This window comes from Cornus florida, unplaced genomic scaffold (assembly GCF_030987335.1).
Source record: "Cornus florida cultivar Cherokee Brave unplaced genomic scaffold, ASM3098733v1 CherokeeBrave_3.0.0_Hap2_Chr09, whole genome shotgun sequence".
NCBI classification, from domain to species: domain Eukaryota; kingdom Viridiplantae; phylum Streptophyta; class Magnoliopsida; order Cornales; family Cornaceae; genus Cornus; species Cornus florida.
Genome location: NW_026775579.1, coordinates 43,637,697 through 43,662,346, shown reverse-complemented (window position 1 = coordinate 43,662,346; position 24,650 = coordinate 43,637,697). Strand labels below are relative to the sequence as shown.

Sequence of the window (24,650 nt, the reverse complement as noted above, 5' to 3'; positions counted from 1 at the left end):
TTTGTAGCTCACCAGTTTGGGTCTTCTATATGGTTCACAATGATGAAGCTTTGGGTCTTCAATGGCGTGCCAAAACTAACCATCATTGGATCACTCTATTTTCTACAATAAGAATTTTTCTAAACCGTGGCTCAAATCAAGAGTTCCCAAATTGAGTGTAAAGGATTCTGTGTATTCCAATCCCTTCCATCTTCAATTACATTTCAATATACATCAAATTAACATCATCAGTTATGTTATTAAGGAAAACGACACTTAATTCATCAATTAATGCCACCCAAACCACTATCCTTATCCATTAATCATGATCTCTCTCTCTCTCTCACACACACAAAACATTATTATATACGAGTAAACATTATTAGTTGTTATATATCACATGCCCACCTCATTATTTTTTTTAAAATTTTATTAGAAAATATCGTGAAAAGGAACAACACCACAAAAACAACACTACCTCCATACAAAAATTTGCCCCAATGTTTTTCAGATCTATTGCTTGTATAAATGTGTTTATATATATATATATATATATATATATATATGCGTGTATGCTTAAAATTGGGTTAAGATTCACTATTGCTCCTGTGGTGGTTGGTCCTGCTCTTGGTTTTGATTGCAGTTGTAATGGCGAGATGAACGATGGTTGCAGATGATGGTGGTGATTATGTTGGTGGTTATAGACGGTGGTTGCGGTGGTTATGGTGGTGGTCACAGACGGTGGTGATTGGGATCGCAAGCAGTGGTGAGAATTTCGTTAGGGTTCTATTGATTTGGGGATATATATATAAAGGGTTATGAGGACAATTTGGTATTTTCATATATAGAAGGGCATAATTGTCCAAAAAAATTCAGTTTGTCTGTCGTGTGAGAATCACGCACTCATTTTTGGACGGCATGTTGCCGGATGGAGTGATCTGCAACAAATTTGTATAGTTCAAAGGGTTTTCTGCAATTTTGATAGTATATGGGGTTAGTTGCAAGTTTCCTAACAGTTCAGGTTTTTTTTTTTTTTTTTGCATTTTACCCTAATTTATATCATAATGCTTACTGCTTATTATGTATATGTTACACTATGATGTAATGTGTTACATTAACAATTTACTGTATACAATCAATCCGAGGATGCGATGATTAACGACTTTAAAGTTTTAAATATCTTAGTATCTCTTATGCATTAAACCGTCCGACATCGTCATTGTCAAAATTTTAGAGAAAGAAAACAAGATTTTTAGTGAGAGAATTAAATATATATAGATTAGAATCAACAGATCTATACATGCATTATATATATAACAAATAGATCTTCACGAATTCATTATATATATAATAAATAGATCTTCAATGGTTCAACTGATTGATCTTCACGAATTCATCTTAAAATTAATCCTCATTCAACATTGATTCAAATCTCAAATACAAATAGAGAGAGGGAGGGAAAGAGATAAAAAAATAAATAAGAGAGAGGACTTGCATATGTAGTTGCAGGTATGATTAAGAGTTTTGTAGTTGTCGGTGTGATGTCGAAGTGATTTGCCAGCTTGATACGTCACTAGGTCTTGCATGCCGCATCAATCTTCTTTTATGTTATCTTCTTTTCTCTTGTGTTATATTCTCTTTATGGCTAGGTGTTACGAGGGTCATTTGCCCCACATCGGATATGGATGGAAAAGTAATTGGGTATAAATGGGTAGGTATACAAAACTACCTAACAGCTTGAGCTTTTAAGTAAATGGGCAAACGCCCACCCATTATAGTTGGTATCAGAGCAAGACCTAGTCCTTGATTTGGTTCCAAGCCAAGCGCCCAGCCCGGAAGGCGTTCGGGTGAGTTACCCAGAGTAGGCAGGGTAGCTCGACTGCAAAGGGTCATTTGTCCCACATCGGATCCGGATGGGAAAGTGATTGGGTATAAATAGGTGGGTGTATAGCATTACCCAAGAGTTTGACCTTTTGGGTAAATGAGTAAGCGCACACCCGTTACACTAGGGTAATTCAGAATGAGAAAGAGAAGATTAAGGTTTTACGGTTTATATAGTATACGAGAGTTGGGCGTAGGAAAGTAGTAAGCTTATGTTGTTTTAATTTTAACATAAATGGATTAGGTCTATTTTAATTTTAAGAATGGGTTGTGCTGGGTTGTTTTAGGCTATACCTTTAACTAATTTAAGCCCCAAACTTATTTATATATTAGTATATATAATTAATACTAAACAATTTGATAGTTGACAAGTGTTTAGAGCAATTTTTTAATTATTATTTTATTTCCCAATATATATATATAAATCTATGGGTTTAATTTAGTTAGATCCCTTGTGGTTTGTCGAATCTTCAAGGAGACCCCCCCACATTTGCAAAAATTCAATCAGACCCCCTGTTAGACATTGTCGGCTGATAAAGCCAAATAAATGAGTGGCATGACTAATTTGCCCTTTTTATTGTTATCCCAAATAAGCTTAAGCAAGTACCAAACTCCCACCAGAGGTTACTCTATCTCTTGAACCAAACATTCAGTCAAATTGTTCTTTTCCCTAATTTCAATACCGTATGAGAGCGTACACAGTTGCCTAGTCACCATATCACCACAACGTCGTGCCTTGATGTTCGCCGCACCTACCATCGTGCTTAGTTCCGTTCATTACTCGCTGCCCGTCAGATTTTTTGTTGTTCGCCGTTTAGTACTTACAGTTATTTTTTGTTGCCCGCCGGATTTTTTGTTGCCTTGCTTTTCATCGGCTTCCACCACGTTCCTTGCCGGTAAATCCAGCCACACTGATAATCTGTTCTCACATTCCAAGTGTTGTTATCTGATCTGTCCGCCTCGCCGCCAAGAACTGTTATAATTTTTGAATAAAAATTGTTTCATAAGTAATCAATAGGTGCCTATGTTGAGGATTGGTTAGAAACAGTTAATAAACTGTAAGGATGCATTGGATTATAATACATACGTGAACGGGTGTGTTGGTTGAAAAGGTACAATCGAACAGATATAACCTATTCAATATGAATCATTGCAACCTATTGGAATGGATGCGTCTAGTGGTGAACAGACACCATGCGAACCATTGTAACCTATTGGAGTGGATGTGTTTATTGGTGAACAGACACCATGTGAACCATTGCAACCAATATAAATAGTTATGTCCAGTGTGAAGAGACACATACAAATGGTTGTGTCCAGTGATGAAGAGACACATATAAATGGTTGTCTCCAATGATGAAGGGACATATATGAATGGTTGTGTCCAATGATAAAAAGACACACTTAATCTGAAAAGGCATTTCTATTTCTATAAATACCCCATTGGGCTGCCATTTGTTTTTTGTTCAATTTAATTTTTTCTCTCTCCCTCTCTAGACTTGAACCAACCCAAGTGGATTCAAATCATAGGTCAAGTGGTCCGAGCCACTTGACCCTAATCCAATTTCATCGAACTAAATTAAGATTGGTCCGAACCATTTGGTTCGGATTACATCCAATTTAGCATTTATATAGTATAGATGTATTATTGATTCAGAGAGAGTATTATACGGAGAAGGTTCGCTGTATCCAAGAGTTTGTAGTGCTACTACCGGTGGATGTAGACCGTTGTATCATGGGAGATAGAAGCCACTGAGTCCGTTGCACCATAGCGAGGTGAATCTGTCTTAAGGACATAGTATTCAATACTAGCCTCGGTCCAGGTTATTTATTTATTATTTATTAATTTATTACTTTATTTTGCATATTTAATTAATTATTTCTTAGCATATTGTTAATTATCTTATAGCATATTAGTATAAAGGTTGTTATATCTTAAATGTTACATGAAGCATGTATTTTTCTAATAAGAACAATGCCTCATAATATTTATTTTCTCTTTTGGCTGAAAACACAGTGCTTCACCACACCAGAGAGAATTGTGTAGAGAAAGGGAGATAGAAAAATAGAGAGAGTAGAAGGGTGGAAGAATTAGGAGAAAAATCTTCTGGAACGAATTCACAATCGTTGAATTAGTCTTCGCCTCCAATTCTTCCGTTGCCGAAATCTCATGCCGAGCAGTAGAGCCATTAGCGCCTCCAGCAAGAGAAGTCATAATGAGCAAATTGCGCTCGTGCCCACAGAGGATCTGATCTGATCTGATCCACCCATCTAAACCAGAGCCATTGAGAATCGTTTGTTCTTGGCACTGAAAGGGGTAGAGCATGGGGATTGGGCGCCGTCGTTGGTGAAGAAGATGGATGTGCGTGTGTATGTATATATTATATGGTATAACCCTGTTTGGTTACAAGCATAGTGTTATTTCAAATTTTGTGTAATTCCATATCCAAATTAAATGTGATATAGACAATTTAGCCAAACATGATCATTGGAGGGAAATTTCGGCATTATTGTTTACCTTTTTTATGATGTTAGCAAAAAGTGTCTCTAAACAGCTTTGACCGTTGATCGACGGAGAAGATTGATGTGTGTCAAAAAAATAAAAATTAAGAAATCTGACTAAATTTTTGCAAATGTGAGGGGTCTCTTTGAAGTTTCCACAAACCACATGGGTCTAACGGAATTGAACCCTATATATATATATATAAACGTCCTTTCCTTTCGAGTCTAATTTCTTCCAAACTTATAGCAATAGAATTTCATTTGGGCTCCAATTCAATTCCTTTTCGAAAAGGGATTTAGCACCGTGGGAGTCGTAGATCCTTCTGGAGCTATTCCTATCATTCATGGTCTGAATAGGAAAAATCGAAATTTGACCTACATATCAATTAAATACTCATCATCATTATGATCATACTGGTAGTGGTGGGAACATATACGGAGTCAAAAGCAAGGTACGATAGTTTGATCTGATCTTCTTCGCAGTTTATTTGTTAAATTTTTCCATGCTAAGCGTGTCCTTAAAATTTTGAGTGATTCTCAAAGGTGCATTAACTCTTAAATGTTATGATCGATCATTAACGCATAAAGGTTAGGTCATATTTGCACTTTCCTTTAGATGCTTTATATTTATGGAGGAAGATTGAAGAAAGTGACCCTTTACAGCAAAAGTCAATACTTTTTTTTTTTGTTGTTCTGATGGATGATTTTATATTTTTATTTTATTTATTTATCATGATTGAAATTCTTATTTATAATTTCGAATGGACCGATGCTATGTTTAGGAGCATCAAATGGGCGGTTTGATTTTGAACTAAATTTCTCCAATCTCAAATCTAAAATACAGGTTCGGTGCTCCCAAATGCAACATAAGTACAATGGCTTACTAGCAAAGCTGGCTTCTCTTTTCTTTGTTATTTGTAGCCTTGTAGGTAATTGGATGTGGAAATAGACAGGAATAGAATTCCTGGCATTGATATATTTTTGAATGATGGGGACAAGTGGATGTTTGCAGGCCACGAGGTGCTTGTAATCGAAACTCCCGGTCATACCCGAGATTGTATTTCAGTAACTCAGCCATTAGAGAATTATCTCATGTTGTTGGCTCTGGAGTTCAATAGATGAAGATAAATCATATATTTCTAAACCAGTTTCTGCAAGTTTGATATCACTTTACCTTCTTCCTTGTGACTGTGCATTTTAGATTTCAGTTTTGGTCTATTTGCTTATGTTTGTAATGAATCATCTTATTTAATTTTGTTATTCCTCCCTCGTTGGAGTTCTGCCCCTATCAGTTAGGTGTGGTCTTCTTTGCACTTATTCTTTCAGATATCATGGTTCAGTTATAGCTTCATGGGTGAGTTTTTGTCCTTTAAAAATGTTGAAATGACTAATGTTACAACTAAGATACATGTAAAGTGAATGAATTAGTGTGGTCGTAAGAATTACAATGTAATTTAAAACTAGTTTTGTTTTGGACTCCACATTTCTGAATATTTTAAGACTTACGAGTGAGGTGATGCTGGAATATAATAAGAGAAGCTGCTTTGGCAAAGTATTAGCACCCTGCGTAGGCTGGACATATGCTGGGTTATGCATTTCTTTGATATATTTTATTTCTAGTTCCATCATTTCAAGGAAATTGACTTTCTTTTTTCTTCATATTGATCTTAATTGCGAGCAGGTCACATTAACTTCTACTTTCTGGGATCAAGGGCAATTTTTACTGGGGACATTTTGTTCAGCTTATCCCGTGGCAAGCTTTTCGAAGGAACTCCTGACCAGGTAGATTTTTTCTTCAGTTTTGTTTTAGGTCATGTCCCTGTTATGAGCTTAGGAAAACTTTTCTTATCTTATCTTATTTATTTTATTTATGTTTGTGTTGACTTCCATCTTATAAATTAGTTATCTCTCTGGTCTTAATATATATATATATATCTCAACCTCTCTGTGTACTTGCTTGTGTTCTTAGAAGAGCAGTCAAAGTAGTGGTCAATGTGTTTCTTGTATGTATAATTAAAAGGTTGCTGAGTGATGTGATCGTGTGTGAGGGGCCATTTGTTCAACTCTACAAAGTTTTCCAATGTCAAGATTGTGGTGAAATTATATTTCGTTAAATCTGTCCTTCTTGGTTGATCTCATACATGTGACGTAGGGACCTACCCATTTTTTTTTTTTTTTTCCGTTAAAGGGTAAGCTCCTATGGACCTTTCCTTGTTTCCTTGTTTATGCCGTGGACACTTCTCCACCCAATTTTGTTTAATCCTCCATAAATCCGACATTGGGGCTTTGGAGAATTAAGTTGTGTGTTACATTTCTGGCTAGTTTTGTGGTTACATTTCTTGAACCAAGCTATTTGATATGGATTTGGATGTAGATGCACCTCTAGTTTCAGCTTTGGAACCAATTAGAAACTAAATTCTCACAGCTGCTTCCATCAATAATGAGATTGCAAAGTCGTCCGTGAGATTTACATCTAGTTCTGAAAATGTTGTTTCGCCTCCAATCACCTTCCAGTTCTTTTGGTGTCTACTTAGCTTGATGTACTACCAGACTTGGAAGATCTCTATCTTCAAGTGTGACTTCATTTTCTTCAAAATCCCGCAGAACTTCATTATCTTGTGCTTCATCAAATTGATCCTCTGTATTGTTTGATTCATCTTCGTTTATTAGCAAGTTACTAGCTGCCTTTTGACAATCGGAAGACTTATGACCTTCTTTATCACACTTGTAACATATTATCTTGCTTCCCATGGACTGAAATGATATGCTACTACTCCCAGTAGCAGAATTTGCTGGTCCATATCTCTGGCCTCAACCACGTCCATAGGCAACAGGCGCTGTATTATTATTCCGCAAGCTGCTCCAGCCTTCCGAGTGATGGTTTCTTGACCAAGTTCAGCTTCCAATTGCAATCTTCCCCTTCTGAACTGATTTGAATGATTGTTGAACTGATTTTGCTGTGTTTCAACCTTCATGGCCAATTGGACAGAACTTGCTGAGGTCCAACAAAGTTGTAACTCCACATGGTTTCCTATACCTGGCCTTAACCCCATCAAATGACGATGGATGACTTGTGTTTCTCTTTCAACCAACTTTACTCAGGTTCTCATCTTATAGAACTCATTTGTGTATTCCTGAACTGAGCGAGCTTCTTGATGAAGGGATTGGTTATGCTGAAATAGAATTCCTTCGTAGTTTAATGGAAAAAATTGGCTCCAGATCATCCTTTGCATCTTTGTCCAGGTTTGAAGAACTTGCTGCCACCAAGAAGATGAATATCTCTTCATCTTAATGGCTACCAACTTCACCTTCTTATTACCATGATTATCAAGGTACTCAAAAATCCTTTCGTCTTCATTTAACTAATCCCAGACTTCCTTCGTCTGCTCTTCCCCACTTGGAATTTCCACCTTAATGCGTGGATTTTGGTCTCACTCAAAGTTACGATTAAGTAGCAGCTGCCTTGCATATGGTAAAACTCCATCTTCTTCATCTGAAAATTCTTCTGCAACTTGCCGAAATCTTTGAATAGCAGGCTGGTTCCTCCAATTCTCAATTTGCTATACATTCATTTGATGTTCCCTGTCTTCCAATGGACGGATTAGGTGGGAAAATAACTCCAGATTGCTCCAACCTCGTGCACAGCTAATTATTTTGCTGTTGCAGGTTCTCCAAATCTTCTTTTGTAGCCATGTTACCAGCATTTTGTGCTCGAGATGTTTGTACATTCTCCTAGTTGCTCGCTTAGTTGTTTCCTTACCTAGCCATAGATCCGCAAAAAGTCGCAGGTATGGAGGAAAGCCTCTAATACCACTTGAAGCAAACAGAGATGAACACAAAAGTCTTCTTAAAACAGTAAGAAGGACTAGGGTTATTCCAATCACAGTTGGAGCCTAGATTTCTATAGGGAAGTTTGGGAAAAGCCTTAAGAGAATTTTGCAATATGAAAATAACTCAAAATGATATTGATTAAGTCTTGGCTACAGCAGATATGGAGGGCTGTCCCTTTTATAATAAAAGTATTAGTGACACTTCAATTCTCTAGACTGACTCTTAGGCTACCCACAGAGCATGAATAACAGCTTCTACAATTCCCATGACATCTTCAGATTTCCCATACCATAATTAAACCTTGACTAGACACTATTGACTGCATTAATTCTGACTAGACATTAATTCTGACTAGACATTTTTCACGACACAACTAACTGCATCACCTTTTTGACTTGATTTCACAGTTGTGATTCTACAGTTTTTTCAGTGTATTTTATTTATTATATTTTAGCTTATTTTCTTATATCCAGCATAAACTTAAACTGCCCCAAAAATTCTGGCCGTAGAGAAGTGGAGATCATGAGCTTTCCCAATTTGACTCCTGGCTTCGGTTAGTTGAGGTTTGGAACACAGTTCAGCCCATTTATTTTGTTTCTGTCAGGCTCTTATATACATGGTGGCCTAAGGCTCAGTTCAGGTTGAATTGGGCTCATCATGTGTTTCAAGTACTTTGAACAGATCTAACTCAAAGCTGAAGCTTAACAGGTATCTTTTAGATATGACCATGATATTGAACACTAAACAGATCCATGGTGGCTTGATTTAGGCATGTTGAGTGGACAAGTTTCCTTGGGGCTTAGCCATGGTCTGGTGATTTTTGGTTGAGCTCAGATCTAGTTTGGATGAAATGCCACTTAATTTCCTGCAAACTAAGCTGGCCAATTCATTGGATCCCTAACTAGTCTATGAATGAGAAGGGATCATATTGACAGATAAAGTTTTTTACTTGATTTTTGTCAGTCTATTGGGTTCTTCATTGGCTGCGCCAAAGTCATGTAAAAAGTAATCAATCGGACGTTGTGAAACAAAAAGAGTCATATTCACAACAAATACATTCCTAAAAATTAAAGAAAGAAAATGGAACATGCATGCATGATTTATTTTGAATGAATTTTTCTCTCTCTTTCATGTCTATCCAATCCCACACTAACAAAGTGTGCCATGTTAAAGCTTTAATTACCAACCTTTATGGTTTTTCCTAAACAATACCGGCCAATAAGCAAAACTAAGTTGCAATCTCATTGATAACACTTTTGTATCCTAGATCAAGTGAATAGTATTTCAGAGATGGTATATTGTTTTCATTGCTTAATTGTGTGTACTGACTGGTGTTTATTATCAACACAGGGTATTCTGCGTCAACTATAGCTGTGATATATGCATGCAAGTTATGTTATCTAAGGGAGTGATCGATGACACACCAATCTTCGTCTTTGGAAAGCTAAAGCATCTGAACAAATGGGAGTACGTGGTATGTATTTCTTCCTTCCCACAGTACTTTTCATTTCCCATTCTAATGTTCAAATGCAATTTTAAACTATATTATGGGTTAATAGAAAATAAATAGAGTTTAAGAAACAAATACAAAATGCTCAATACCTTATTTATGAAAAAATTACTATCTAGACATAAACCTAAAATTTATGAATTTTAAGGATTTATGTGAATTCATGTTTTTTAAAATTTAAGAATTGTAAAGTTTAAGCAATTTTTATGAAAATTTGAAGAATTGACTTTTCATAGTTTTGAAGAAAACCTAGACTAAAATATGTGAATTTTAGGGTTTTGAAGGCTGTTTGTGGATTTTAGCCTAACCAAAATGTTTTTATTTAATTAAAGGATTGAAAAAAAAAAAAAAATGGTTTTTGAAGGTTTTATAGAAAACCTAGGATTATGAACTAATTTGAGCAACATAACGGCTAGAAGTGATCACTTTGGAACTTTTAAAGTGTGATTACTTGCATTTATGAAAACCATTACCTTGAAGCATATTTGGATAATTTAATTATTTGACATGGGTAATTCTTTTTTCTTTTTCTTTTTCTTTCAGAAGCACAATTTATAGATCAAGAAGGCTGAATACAATCTAGAGATACAATTTAAGTCAGCCAAGGAGGCCATCCATGTCAATGGAGATCTGATTTACATTTTATTCCAAACACAGAACTGGGATTTCATCATCACTGAAATACACCGGTCCAACCAAGATAATCTTCATTCTTTGCCTTTGTAGTTCCCAATTCTATGACAGATTTTCCTTATTCTTCACAAGTAATGGTGGATTTCAGCTCTTGATGAGTACTCATCTCTGTAATTCCCATTTCCGATTTTCCTTGCAACTCTTGGTGGGACATATCTGCAAAATGCTCCTCCCGCCTGAAAGATTTCAGGTCTAGACAAGATAAATAATCTTCATCCTTGCGTCTACAATTTCCAATTCCATGTCAGATTTTCCTTGTTCTTCACAAGTAATGGTGGATTCCAGCTCTTGATGAGTACTCAGGACTATATTTCCCATGTCCGATTTGTCTTGCAGCTCTTGGTTGGATATATTTGCAAAATGCTCCTCCTACTCTTCATGATCACTGAAAGATTTCAGGTCCAGCCAAGATAATAATCTTCATCCTTAGCGTCTGCAATTTTCAATTCCATATCAGATTTTCCTTGTTCTTCACAAGTAATGGTGGATTTCAGCTCTTGATGAGTATTCAGGTATTCTTGCAGCTCTTGGTGGGACATATTTGCAAAATGCTCCTTTTGCTTTTCATGATCACCGAAAGATTTCAGGTCCAACCAAGATAAATCATCCTTCGTGTTTGCAGTTTCCAATTCCATGTCAGATTTTCCTTGTTCTCCACAAGTAATGGTGGAACTTTCTGTAAAATTGCCAGTGCCTTCATACTCCTGCTTCCCTTCTTCCTTGCTTTTCTTACTATTATCCCTTATTCGGCAAAGGACCCATTTTTGGAACTGCAGTCATGGATATGTTTGTGTATATGGTAGACATGAATGAGCGTGATAGATATTACTTTGTAGAAAGAAAGAATAAATCTGCAGTTGGGAATGGTATAACCTCAAAACGGGTAATTGAATGTGGAGGATGGTGGAGGGCCAGCAACAATAAGCTCATTGTAGACAAGCCAGGCAATTGAAGAAGTGAATCAAAACTGACTGGATCATGCATGAGTACAAGCTCAAAGAGAATACGGTAAATTAATCAAGCAAAATCAATTCTATATATATATATGTGTGTGTGTGTGTTCATTTTCTTTATTAAGTTCTTGATATATATATATATATATATATATGTATATATATATATATATATGTATATGTTCATTTTCTTTATTAAGTTCTCGATTAGTATTCCTTTATCTATCAAGTACTTCCAATCACTATAAGTCTTTATGTATTTTCAATAATTATATATATATATATATCTATGCCAATCAATAAATATATATGTTCATGATTAATTTTGATACTTCATTTAGTTTAAAGCTAGACTTGAAATTTAGTTACTTACATACTGTGTTGGCTTCCTTGTTGAAGACTCTCTCTAAGCTACAGATTGAATCCTAAGAAAATGGTTCTGTAGAAGCCGACCTTCGGTTTTGTTAGCTTGTGCTACATGAAGGGGAGTTTTTTTCCCCCTTCCTTTTCTCTTCTCTAGTTATTTACCCTTCTGCTGTTTTGAGCTTCATTGCTCTTTCTGGCTGGGCTTAGTACTATATTTATTATTATAATACTTGAGTTTATTTATGGGAAAAAAGAAAAAACTACACTTAAAATTACTAGAATTTGGAATGGATATATAAAGTGTGCACGGTATGAATGGAATCGAAGGCAGTAAACTCGTGACTACAGGAAGTAAGCATACGGGAAAAAGATGCAAAAATTTGAGATTACACAAAATATTAATATGAATATTCAACAAGGAAAATTTTAATTCTGTGAGGAAGGCTTTCTGATTTTTTTTTGAACAAGCTTGTGAATGTGACTAAGATTTTAAAGTTTGTATTTAACATAAAATATCCTCAATTGAGAGTTGTCCATTCTATATTAACCTTCTTGCATGTTGTCTCTTAATCACTTAATAATGCAAACAGGTAATTTAAAATAATAAAGTTTCCATTTTAACATGGGAATGAATTCCATCTTGCACAAAGGAAGATACTTTCTTCTGAATCTAATTTGAGTTAAACATCAATAAAGTTCTCTTCAAGGACACCTATTCTTCTTTCGCAATTCTAGTATAATATATTTGTTTGTAACGTCATATTTAGATTCTTTACCGGTTTTTGTTACTTGTTAATGTTCTGTCCCTTGTTCCAAGCTGCTATCCTATATTGTTTGATCTTTCTTTTTTGAATATGCTCCTTCCACAACAATCTTCTTTTTCTTTTACGCTTACACATGGCCGTCGTCTAACTCCTCGAGAATCATGTTTTTCACCTTTCTAGTTGGATCTGAACTCTCGTCTTAACGCTTTGAGCCGCTCACTAGAAGAACCTTTCTTCACTTTCACTGTAGGTATGCTCACTTCATCTGGATTGAAATCTTGTTAGGGGACATCATCCATTCCATTCCGTGTTGCATTTGACTTCGTGAAAACGACCAATGACGATGAAGGAAGAGAAAGGACATGGATCATTGATTCTGGTACTTCAGACAATTCGATTTGAATAGGATTATTCCTACTAACCAATAAATTGAGCGTCACTTGTCAATAATGAAGGTGAAAGAAAAATCTTCCATTTTGCGGTCTCATATCTAAGTTGCATCACGAAAGTCTGTTACGTAAGTGAGAAAATCTGTCTTTTATGCTTGGCCGAACCAAGTCCCAGTGCAGTGTTGGTGGGTTAGGGAAGGGTTTGGGTGGGGGGAGGGGTAATAGAAGGGTAGGCAAAAGCCTATGAGAAAAGAGAACTACGGCATGTAATTGATAAAGGGATTGGTTAGTCAGAAAGAAGGGCTGTAGCTAACGGGTCCGGAAGAAAATCTAATAGATTTGAATTCTGAAACTAAGAGATCTTAATCGTAGAAAATGACCTTATGAATGGCTAGACAATATTCCCCTTTTTGGGAAGTAGGAATCCATGGTCCCACCAATGGGGTAAAAAAGTGTTATTTATTTATTTTTTTAAGGGTTTTGTTTCCTCTGCAAAAATTTACTACTAAAGGTAATTTATGGTATGTTTGATTTGTACAACTCAGCTTTACATCTCTTACTTAATATAATTTCAAACATACATATTATACATATTTCAACCTGCATATGTCTCTTCTTCTCTATGTATATATGTCAATGCATTAATTTTTCTTTATCATTTTTATTGAAGTTTATTTATTTTGATTCATCCATTATTAGTTGTTCTGTTTGGGTCTAAGTGCACTTCCAAGAATGGGTTTTGTGTAGAATCCAGGATGGGAGTAAAAGCATAAACAAGAAACATGAAGGCACTGAGAATTTGCAGCTGCAAATTAGTCCCATCAATATTAATAGCTTCAATCAAACAGATCAATACCTTAGTACTTGTGGTTACTTGGAGCCAGGTACTAGCAGTTGGATATAGGTTTGAACCAACAGATGAAGAACTCATTTCTGGTTAATTGAAGAGGAAGCTTAATGGTGAACAAGAACTGCCATCATGCTGTCATTGATATGGACATCTATGCATGTGAACCGTGGTTGCTTTCATGTAAATAATATAGATTAATTGACATTCTAGCTAGCTATATATTTCTCTAAATTCAATTATTGATTAAATATTCTTCTGTAATTTTTCAATATATATATATGTATGTATGTCTTTAATTTATTTATTTTTGATAAGTATATGTATGTCTTTAATTAATTGTCTATATATGAAGCTGATGATCATGGCTACATGGGCAATATGGATAATGATCAGCATAAGTTTGATATATGTTACTTTGTAAATCGACAGAAGAAACCTACTGGAAAGAGATGTGAAATGGAAGTTTGATGTTTATATTGGAAGGCCAGCAGCAGAGACAAATGTATTCGAAACAGCGAATGTCTGAATGTCATCGCTACCTCATAACCTTAACATTTTTCAAGTACAAGAACAAGAATCGGAATTGTCAAGAATGCATCAAAACTGATTGGATCATGCATGAGTAGAGTCTTTCAAGAGAAACGGTATGTACTATATAGCTACTGATTAAGCATAACATATGTATAGTAATCCGGAGTGCTGTTTTTACTACTGTATATATAAACTCTCAATTAATTAATTTGCATGTTCGCTGAGGTTATAGTTAATTTCAGTTATCCTTATGAATCATATGTATATTTTAATAATTACTTGATGAAATTAATATTTTTGTTCATTGAGTATATATTGTAATTGGAAACATTAAGCTTGACATGAAAATAGCTAGCTAGTTGCACACTCTGGGTGTAGTCCGGTCCCTTCGTACTCTATGATGTGCTCTGGTGAAACCAGCCAGTGAAATTCTTGGGCCTATTCTTCCTAATTTCCAGTACTATGTGATTGGCATTTTTTAATTTATCATTGTTCATGAGCTGCACAAGTTAAGATAGACATGAAAACAAATAAAACAACTTGATGTATGTATATATATTCTATTTGCAATTGTTTATGAGGAAAACTTTTTCTCAAAAAAGTTTTTAATGCATATGAGCATTGTCTTGTTAAATCTCAAGCTATAAAAAATAGTTGAATCTTTGACATATATACAAATATATAATATGAGCCATATTCAAAGAGCATTCTCTGACACTCTATCTAAAAAGTCTCTGCTTTTAACTTGAAATTAAAAAAAAAAAGTGATGCAGAATACAAAAGTGCATTCAAATGGATTTACTGGTACACAGGAATAATATCCCTTGCATGAACTCCTGCGTTTTGTCTTTTGAATTGAGCTCTGCTGCTCCTAGCTCCTGCATCAGTTACAAAAGAGGTACATCAAAAAAATGTGTGTTTGTCGTTCATGCATGTTATTGTTTAATGGTGTGTTTGAGTTGTACAAGTTTTACTAATTAATCCTTTTGTTTAGTACATATATACTTGCTTATTATTCTATTCAATTTGTGGTGTTGCTGTAATCATTTTACCATTTGAAATTTACTTCTATACATATTTGATTAATGTTGTGTCCGGGTGGTGACTGCAGTTCCAAAAAAGGGTCTTTTGCCAAATAAGGGATAATAGTAAGAAAGCACAGAAGAAGGAAAGCAGAAGTAGAATGAAGGCACTGACGAAAATTCCCCCATTACTTGTCTAGAATGAGCCTATTGTTGGTGGTCCTCCACCATCCTCCACATTCAACTGCCTGTTTTGAGGTTATACCATTCCCAGCTGCAGATTTGTTCTTTCTTTCTACAAAGTAATATCTATCACGCTCATTCATGACTATCATATCATGATCTGCTACCCAAACATATGCATGACTGCAGTTCCAAAATTGGGTCCTTTGTCGAATAAGAGATAATAGTAAGAAAAGCAAGGAAGAAGGAAAGAAAAAGAATGAAGGCACTGACGATTTTATGGAAAGTTCCACCATTACTGGTGATGAACAAGAAAAATCTGACATGGAATTGGAAACTGCAAACGCGAAGGATGATTTATCTTGGCTGGACCTGAAATCTGTCGGTGATCATGAAGAGCAGGAGGAGCATTTTGAAAATATGTTCCACTAAGAGCTGCAAGAATAGACCCGAGTACTCATCAAGAGCTGAAATCCACAATTAAATGTGGATAACAAGGAAAATCTGATATGGAATTGAAAACCGTAGACGCTAAGGATGAAGACAATTTATCTTGGCTAGACCTGAAATCTTTAAGTGATCATGAAGATCAGGAGAGGCATTTTGCAAATATATCCCACCAAGAGCTGTAAGAAAATCGGACATGGGAATCATAGACCCGAGTACTCATTAAGGGCTGAAATCCACCATTACTCGTGAAGAACAAGAAAAATCTGAGATGGAATTGATAACTGTAGACGCGAAGGTTGAAGTATACTTATCTTGTCTAGACCTGAAATCTTTTAGTGTGCATTTTGCATATATGTCCCAACAAGAGCTGTGAGGAAAATGGGACATGGGAATTACAGAGATGAGTACTCATCAAGAGTTGAACTCTACCATTACTTGTGAAGGACAAGGAAAATATGTCATGGAATTGGAAACTGGATGAAGATTGATTGGACCTGATATTTCAAGTGATGATGAAATCCCATTTGTAGCATCGCATTACAAAATTGGTGATGGTTCTTGTGTGAAATTATTTTTGAATCCTTGGTGTAATGGACAGACTTTGATTAAGCTGTTTTCTCACAGGATCTATAGAGTTTTAAATCTTCCAAAAGATGCTGATATTAGTGCTATCATCAGGAATGGTATGTGGCAGATTCCAATTCCATTCTCTTCTATTCTACAACAGTTTTCCAACTACATTCTTTATGTTCCTATTTATTCTGGCCAGGATAAATTGGAGTGGGATGAGGGTGTGTTTTCATTCTAGAGGGTTTGGAATAGTGGAGATCTCACAAGCCTAAAGTGGACTGGTTCAGCCTGTGTTGGAGTGGAGGCAGGCCTAGGGTTTCAGTTTTTTGTCGCCTGTGTTTCCATGATAAGCATTTATCCTTCCGTAATCTGAGGAAAAGAGGCATTACTATTGTTTATATCTGTCATCTGTGCTTTGCTGCTGAAGATTCTACTGATCATATTTTCCTTCAATGTCCTTTCTCTACACAAGTTTGGGATTGGTTTAATCAGCTGTTGCCTTGGAATGTGCCTGTAGTTCAGACTAAGCACCAGTTGGTTGTTTGGCTATGACAAATAAAAATTCAGAATCTGCTCCACAGGTTTTATAGAAGACTTATTACCACTGCTTTGTGGAAAATATGGATGGAAAGGAATTCTAGGTTACATGACCAAGGGATAAGACATGCAGAGGAAGTTGCTATAGCTGGATTGGTGGGAGGTTTTGGAGCTGATGGGATTCTCTTCGACTGCTCTGCCTTTTGGTTCTCTTCACCGGAAGTGGAGATTTTCTATTTTTGTTGCTTTGTCCTTCTAGTGAGGGGGGTATGCCCCCTCTGTTTGATCATGTACTCCATGTTTTATCCATGATATGCATAATCTCGGGTAGGGAAATTAAGATGTTGGGTCGTGCTGTCTACCCGTCCATATATACCTATTCTCTTTCCCATCCGAATCTAGTGTGAGATGAGCAGAGATGAGCCCCTCGAACACTAGTCCGGAAAATTGTTTTATGATTACCATGTCTTTTTATTATTATTACTACTTATTGAAGTAGAAGAGAGAACATGTTAATGAACAAGACTGTTTGCCTACTTGGTACCTCCTTTATATTTTAGTCGAATCTTTTCCTCTTATTTATTCTATATTAAGTTATTAACTCTTCGATTATGTTATTTTAGATTTTCTTTCTTCTTTTTTCTTTTTACCACAATTATAAATGATTTCATGTTAACCAATTCTTAGTCATGTTGTCTGGCTAAGGCCCTTCTGAATACACAGGCCCAGACACTTGTGAAGCCCATGGGCTGAAGATAAGCTATTATGAGAGCAGACAATCTGTTTATTGGGCTCTGAATGATGGCCTTTTTGTGACAGCTTCTGAGCAAATAATGGCCCAAACATCAAATGGGTGAAAGGAAATAGGAAGTGAATCAAAGTTTTGGCACTAGGTGGGCTCCTCCTATTACCCAATCAAGTTGTAAGAGCTTAGTTCTTTTTTAATTTGTATTGAATTTAATATCTATCTCTTTTCAATTAATAAAATTTAATTGTTAATTCCAGAAATGAAAAAGTGAAATTTATCTATTTTCAATTAATAAAATTTAATTTTAAATACCAGAAATGAAAAAGGAAAATTTAATTTTCCATAATGGAGAGGTAATGTTTTTTTTTCAATTGGATGTTAAATGAAAATATGGAAATAAGCTAATTAGACCAACAATACTTTAGTTACGAGTTGGGTAAGCTTAAATTATTATGTAGTGTTGTTTATCACGCAAAACGCTCTCTAACCCAATCTTATGTGAGACAAGAGCTGTTATTATATTTTTTCCTTACACAAACATGTGGCGCTTATCCATTCACTCTACCAATGGGTGACCTGAACTCCTCACGTGGGCGTTTGATGTGACACCAAATAAGAATTGGACTTGCTCTAATACAATTCGTAACAAATCGAACACTAGAGTCATTTCTAATTCAAAAACTTAAATTATTAGATAGAACTACCTATCCGCCGCCGAGACCAAAATTCTTCCGTTCGTACCCAATGTGTGACAAGATATTATCATGACACCAAGTGCCTTAATAGAACAAAAATTTTGGAAACATTTTAAGCCCCGCGATATTCTTAATTTTAAAATTCTTGAAGCATATACTAAGACCTATAAAGGTGCATAGGAAGTACCATGCAAGTGAAAAGTTGAACGAACCTCAAAACTCATTGTAGGAAGATAAACATGACCATCAATGCCAGTTTGGACATGTTATAGTGTAGATACTTTAGAGTTCCAACAACTCAAAAATGTTAAAAAGTTAGCTAGAAATATATTTACTCAATTTCAAGACAGGTACGAAACTTTGTTCATGCATTTTTCTCTTATAAAAAATAGCTAGTTAACTTTTAATTAATGTTTTTAGCTTCCTCTTGGCAAGAAACTCTCGCACTACTCGTTTGAGGGGAACTTAATCTTTCATCTTTCACTTTGGGATATTAAGGATATACTACTAGATTGTAACTCTTGGATAATTTCTGTTTGATATAATTCTCTCTTTCTCTTTCGCTTTGTTTTGCGGTATGGAATTGGAATCTTGAAATTAGAAAAAATTTTGGCTTAATTTTCTGAATTGTTTTTTTTCCAATTCTATCAATTTTAATTTCAAAGCTCTAATTCCACGCTTGCCAAACATAGCATTTAAGTTATTTTTTGCATGCTTAATTTTCATTAAATATTTAATATATATTTTTTCATTGACAAAAAATATATTCATACACTCACACATAATCACTTTTTCACATTTACGAGAACTTGAACTACTCCTAAACTACAAAGTCGTTAGATCAATTTAATGATAGAATGTGTGATCGAAAATTATCTCCGCGCACACACATCATCAATCTTTCAAAGAGAAAGAAAAAAATTATTCGTCCTTATTTTTATTTTTTTAACATAAACATTTTGCAAATACCATCAACATGACCTAAAAAGTGAATTTGTTAGTGAATAATTCCACACATTATTGGTGCCCTAGACATTAGAGATTTGAAAAGCAACCACTAAACACCGAAAATTAATTTGTAGTAGTACCACTTTGATGGGATGAGTGTGAATTTCTCTGCTAATAAAAAGTAGTATTAGCTTTATTCCATCGTCCATACCATATGGTCTCTTTTTTGGTTTTGAGGCAAAAGGAATCAATGAATCAGCAGCTTTTCCCCTCTAAGTGTGGGCACCATTATGGTGTAATTAGTGTGGGTCTCTTGTTGTTAGTGCGACGCTCTTAGCCCCAAAAATCCACCTCGGTATCTTCACATGCCAAGTCGGGTCACTCACCCGACCCACCACATTGTTATTGGGTTTTGGTATATGAGACAATGAGCTTGATTTGCATCGATTGCATCATCATTATTATTTTTTTAATTTATTTATTTATTATTTTTTTAACAAGTGATAAAATAAAATTCCAAATCAAGATTCTTTCGTAAATAAAAAACTTCTATATTGTAAAGAAGTTATTACATTACTTCAATATTCGTATTTGACCCGTTAATCGGGTTAAGAAATAACAAGTTTAACTTTACTATTTAATGTTAAATTAAAAATTAAAAATTATTTTTTAAAATTACAAAAATACTCATTAATCTTATTCTTCACCCTTTTTCTCCCTCTAAAACTCTCACCCATCTCTCCCTCTCAAACATAATTGTTGTAATTTTAAAGGGTATTTTTGTAATTTTTAGTTTTAATTTAACATTAAATAGTAAGATTAAATTTGTAATTTTATAGCCCGGTTAATGGGTCTAATACGAATCTTGGGACAATGTGATTACTTTTTGAAAGTGTAGGGATTTTCTAGAACATATTCGGATTTTATGATCAAAATTTAAAATTAGTGGGGGTTTTATAATTTTAACCCTAAAATTAATGTGGTTCGAGGTTAATATACATTGGCTTATTCAATTATGTGTTTATACATGTATTAAAACAGAAATTAAGTATTGGAGTACAGCTAAAAATAATAGTATGAGTATTCACGTTTATTTGAAATTTCAAAAATATGAACTTAAGAATCACCCTTGAACATAAAAAGACTTGCTTGAAGCCATAATGTATTGATAATACACATGACTTGTTGATTTATGGAATTGTTTCTAAATTCTAATTAATAGATTGGAAATTAAGTTACATAAAGAAGGAACAGAAGTGAGAACGAATTCGAGAACGGGAATGTGAAAGCGACAAAATTTAGTAACAAATAGTGACAACAGAAAAGAAAGCGCACACGAAGTATAAGAGTAGAAGTACATTCAGAAAGTAAAAGTGGCGCTCATTAAAAAATTGTGTGATTTAGATTGGAACCGTAATATGGTGTTCAAATTTCAAAACTATCAAAAGCTTCTTGTAAATTGAATTCAATTTGTAGTTCGTTTTATTTAATCCTTATGTATCAAAGATTCCTAAAGCTTCTTACTAAAAGAAAGTTTCCTACAGTTCTCAAAATATTTATTTAATGGTGCTTTTTAATAAATGTTGTTTTAATGTGGGTCAGTATGTTTGGAGTTATATCAGAATTCGGAGCCCAAAAAATAATGTAGGCTTGTTGGGCTGGGTTAGTGCATATGGGCCCATTTTGTGACTCTAATTCCAACGAATGCAACCTTTTTTTTTTGTTTTTTTTGTTTTTAAAAGAATTAAACTACAAACCTGACAGAGAAGACGTCATTTTTACTTTTTTTTTTTCGAAAACTTCAGAGGTCATCGTATTTCAGTCTATATTTAATAGAGAAAGTTGGTCATTTCTTTTATGAATTATATTATAAAATCATTCATCATAGTATCACACTAGATTAAAAACTAACAATTTCCTATGCATTCATTTGCATCAGTTTGGGAAACTCATGGCTGCTCGAAGAGCTGAACGCTGATTAAGTCATTGAATAATGATTCACAAAGTTAGATCATAATAATATGAAGTTTATGTCTTTTTTAATCCATTCTCGTTCAAATTATCCACGTAACATTTGTCATTAAGCGCTACATAAGCATAGTCCTCTTGGTATCTTTGTCATTCCTTAATAATAAGGGAACTAATATTCTGAATTGTAATTCTGTGTCATTTTATCTTATATTGTGTTTTGTGTGATTGTATGGTTTAGGCAACAATTATATTACAGTGTTTATGCAATAACATTTGCATCGTTATATCATTTATGCAATACCTGTAATCTATATCATAGTACTTACTCCCTCTACCCCATATTACTGATCATTACCTATCACCTTTTAATGTTGAGTTATTTGAGATCATTTTTAATTATATTCCTTTTATAAAGTACCATATTTGATGTCTAATTCGAAAACTTTGAATGTAAGTCAAAGTTTCTGAAATAAATATCTAATATGAGACGGAGATAATGCTACTTTTTAAATATATATTGTATTTTGATGTAGTGTATTGCACTAATAGTTCACTTGCCGTATAAAATCCCTCCTCAACAGGAGGATACCATGATTAGCAACTTCAAAGTTTTAAACACCTTAGTATCTCCGATGCATTAAACGGTCCGAAATTGTCATTGTCAAGATTTTAGAGAAAGATTTATCAAAAGAAAGCAAGATTTTTAAAGAGAGAATTAAAATATATATAGATCAGAATCAGCAGATCTATACATGCATTATATATATACAATGAGTGAGCCCCACAACATGCCCTTTTTAACTCCACCCTCCCACCCTCCCCTTTAAGATGCCCACCATTTTTATTTAGCTAGAAATCATATTCTGAGAGATCTGTTCCAATGGCTAAAACCAGAAACCCTAGAAAACCCACCAAGGAAAATCACCAAAATCAGAACCACCATCCTCAAAAGCCAGAGAAACCACCTTCTTGGGCAGCTGTGAGAAGCCTATTCACCTGCAAATACACCCAAACCCAACTACAAGAACAAAAACACGAACCACCACCACCACCACCACCAAAACAGAGGAAAGAAGAGCAACCAATTGAAGGAAGCAACAAGAAGTGCAAGAAAATGAAGTGTTCAGGCTCACTGTGCAGCAACACAAAGGTGATGCACAGGCCTGAACCAACACAATCCAACGAGGACCACCCAAAGAAGAGGGCTTCAATGGGTTCATCAACATCATCAAGTAACAACATCATGATCAATGATGGGTCTAGCAGATCCATGAAAGCTCCTCTCACTGAACTGGTCAACAATGGGGCTGCTGTTGTTTCTTCTAATTCATCTTCTCATTCACTCTCTGTGTTTTGTACTTCTCCTTCAATTGCTGGGTCTTTTAGAGGCATGCCTTTTAGGAGACTCTCTGGGTGTTATGAGTGTAGGATGGTGGTTGATCCTGTTCTTGGAATCTCTAGAGACCCTTCTTTGAGAGCCATTTCTTGTCCTCAGTGTGGTGAGATCTTCATGAAACCTGAAAATTTGGAGCTCCATCAAGCCATCAGACATGCAGGTAAATTCCCATTTCCTTCAACTCTCTCTCTCTCTCACACACAAACACACACACACACCAAATAGCCCCATTTACCCAAGTCCCAATCTGACTGTCTATTTAATTTCAATAACCAATTGCACATTTCTCAGTCTGACCATCTCTCTGTTCTCTCAATAACCACTTACCCATTACTCTTTGTCAATAACTCTCTCTCTCTCTCTCTCACACACACACACCCCATTTCTCAGTCTGACCATTTCTCTTATCTCAATGACCATTACCCAATTATTAATTTGGCTCTATCTTATTTCAATACCCAACACCCATTTCTCAATAACTCTCCCCCTCTCTCTCTCACACACACATACACACAGTGGTCCTGTTTCTACTCTTAACTCCCCATTTCCCTTTTCTTAATTTTATGATCAAAATTTGCAGTATCTGAATTGGGTCCTGAAGACACAAGCAAGAACATAGTGGAGATCATATTCCAATCAAGCTGGCTCAAGAAACAATCCCCTGTTTGCAAGATCGACCGCATACTCAAAGTCCACAACACCACCAAAACCATCTCCAAGTTCGAAGAATACAGAGACGCCATTAAAGCCAAGGCCACCAATCTCCCGAAGAAACACCCGCGTTGCATTGCAGACGGCAATGAGCTCCTCAGGTTCCACTGCACCACCTTCATGTGCTCACTTGGCCTCAACGGCTCCTCCAATCTCTGCAATTCGATCCCCAATTGCAGTGTTTGTAGTATCATCAAAAATGGGTTCAAGGTTGCCGGAGGAGTCACCGGAGGGGTCGCCGGAAAAGGGATACTGACGACGGCGACGAGCGGGAAGGCTCACGACAGTGCCGGGGTGGCGTCGGAGGAAGAGAAGCGTGCGATGTTGGTTTGCCGGGTGGTCGCCGGACGGGTGAAGAAGAGCTTGGAGGGAGGTGTGGAGGAGTATGACTCGGTGGCCGGAGCCGCCGGAGTTTATTCTAATTTAGATGAGTTGTATGTGCTCAATCCCAGGGCTATATTGCCCTGTTTTGTTGTTGTCTACAGAGATTTTTAGTTGGATTTAGTCGTTTGATTATCATTATACGATAATTAATTACAATTTTCAATCTAAGTATGATTATTGGCCCTATTTACTCTATCATGATACGAAAGTTACGAGTTCAAAATTCGAAACAATGATGGGTAAAATACAATGTTAAAAGTTATGTTAACAAACATGAGCATATAAATTTGAGTTCTAAATAATGTCATAAAAACAAATCGATTTGTTTAGCTAGTTTGTTGATGGATTGATTTAATTTTATTATGGGTTTCCAAGCTACATTAACGATAGGACAAAATAAAGGAGGGATTTATACCCAAAAAAAAAAAAAAAAAAAAAAAAAAAATTACTTAAAGTGGTTTATTAATTGAGGATGTTAAGAGAGATAAATAATCTACTTTGATTCTCAAACTTAAATTCATGCTTTCATATTTCTGATTAGGTTTTGTATAACTTGAGCTTAATATTTTGTTAATCTTTGTGCTGAAGTATGGCACTGGGATTTTTTTGGCTTTGCTCTAATTAATTCAGTGAAATTGTGCAGAGACATTTTCAAATTATATGTAATTTTTAAAAAATTAATTGTATTTTAAAAAAATCCATCATAAGATTTGATATTCATGTTATATTGTAATTGATAGCGATGCAATAATTTATCCCAGATTTATTTATTATTATTATTTTTTT

The 24,650-nt window shown here is 35.2% G+C and overlaps 1 protein-coding gene and 1 long non-coding RNA gene across 3 annotated transcripts; both read left to right on the top strand.

The window, feature by feature from the left end:
• Window positions 1–4,603: 4,603 nt before the first annotated feature.
• Window positions 4,604–17,598, top strand: LOC132273769 (uncharacterized). Of its 2 annotated transcripts, XR_009470248.1 has the most exons (7): window positions 4,604–4,814; window positions 6,044–6,144; window positions 9,544–9,667; window positions 10,247–11,404; window positions 13,616–13,898; window positions 14,148–14,362; window positions 15,361–17,598. It is a non-coding gene; the product is annotated as an uncharacterized LOC132273769 (long non-coding RNA). The 2 variants fall into 2 exon arrangements; XR_009470247.1 differs by lacking the exon at window positions 13,616–13,898.
• Window positions 17,599–22,190: 4,592 nt separating this feature from the next.
• Window positions 22,191–24,050, top strand: LOC132273768 (uncharacterized). The gene is made up of 2 exons (XM_059774827.1): window positions 22,191–22,929; window positions 23,350–24,050. Exons 1-2 carry the CDS (start codon window positions 22,254–22,256, stop codon window positions 23,973–23,975), a joined length of 1,302 nt encoding a protein of 433 aa, XP_059630810.1. The 5' UTR covers window positions 22,191–22,253; the 3' UTR covers window positions 23,976–24,050.
• The last annotated feature ends 600 nt before the right edge of the window (window positions 24,051–24,650 follow it).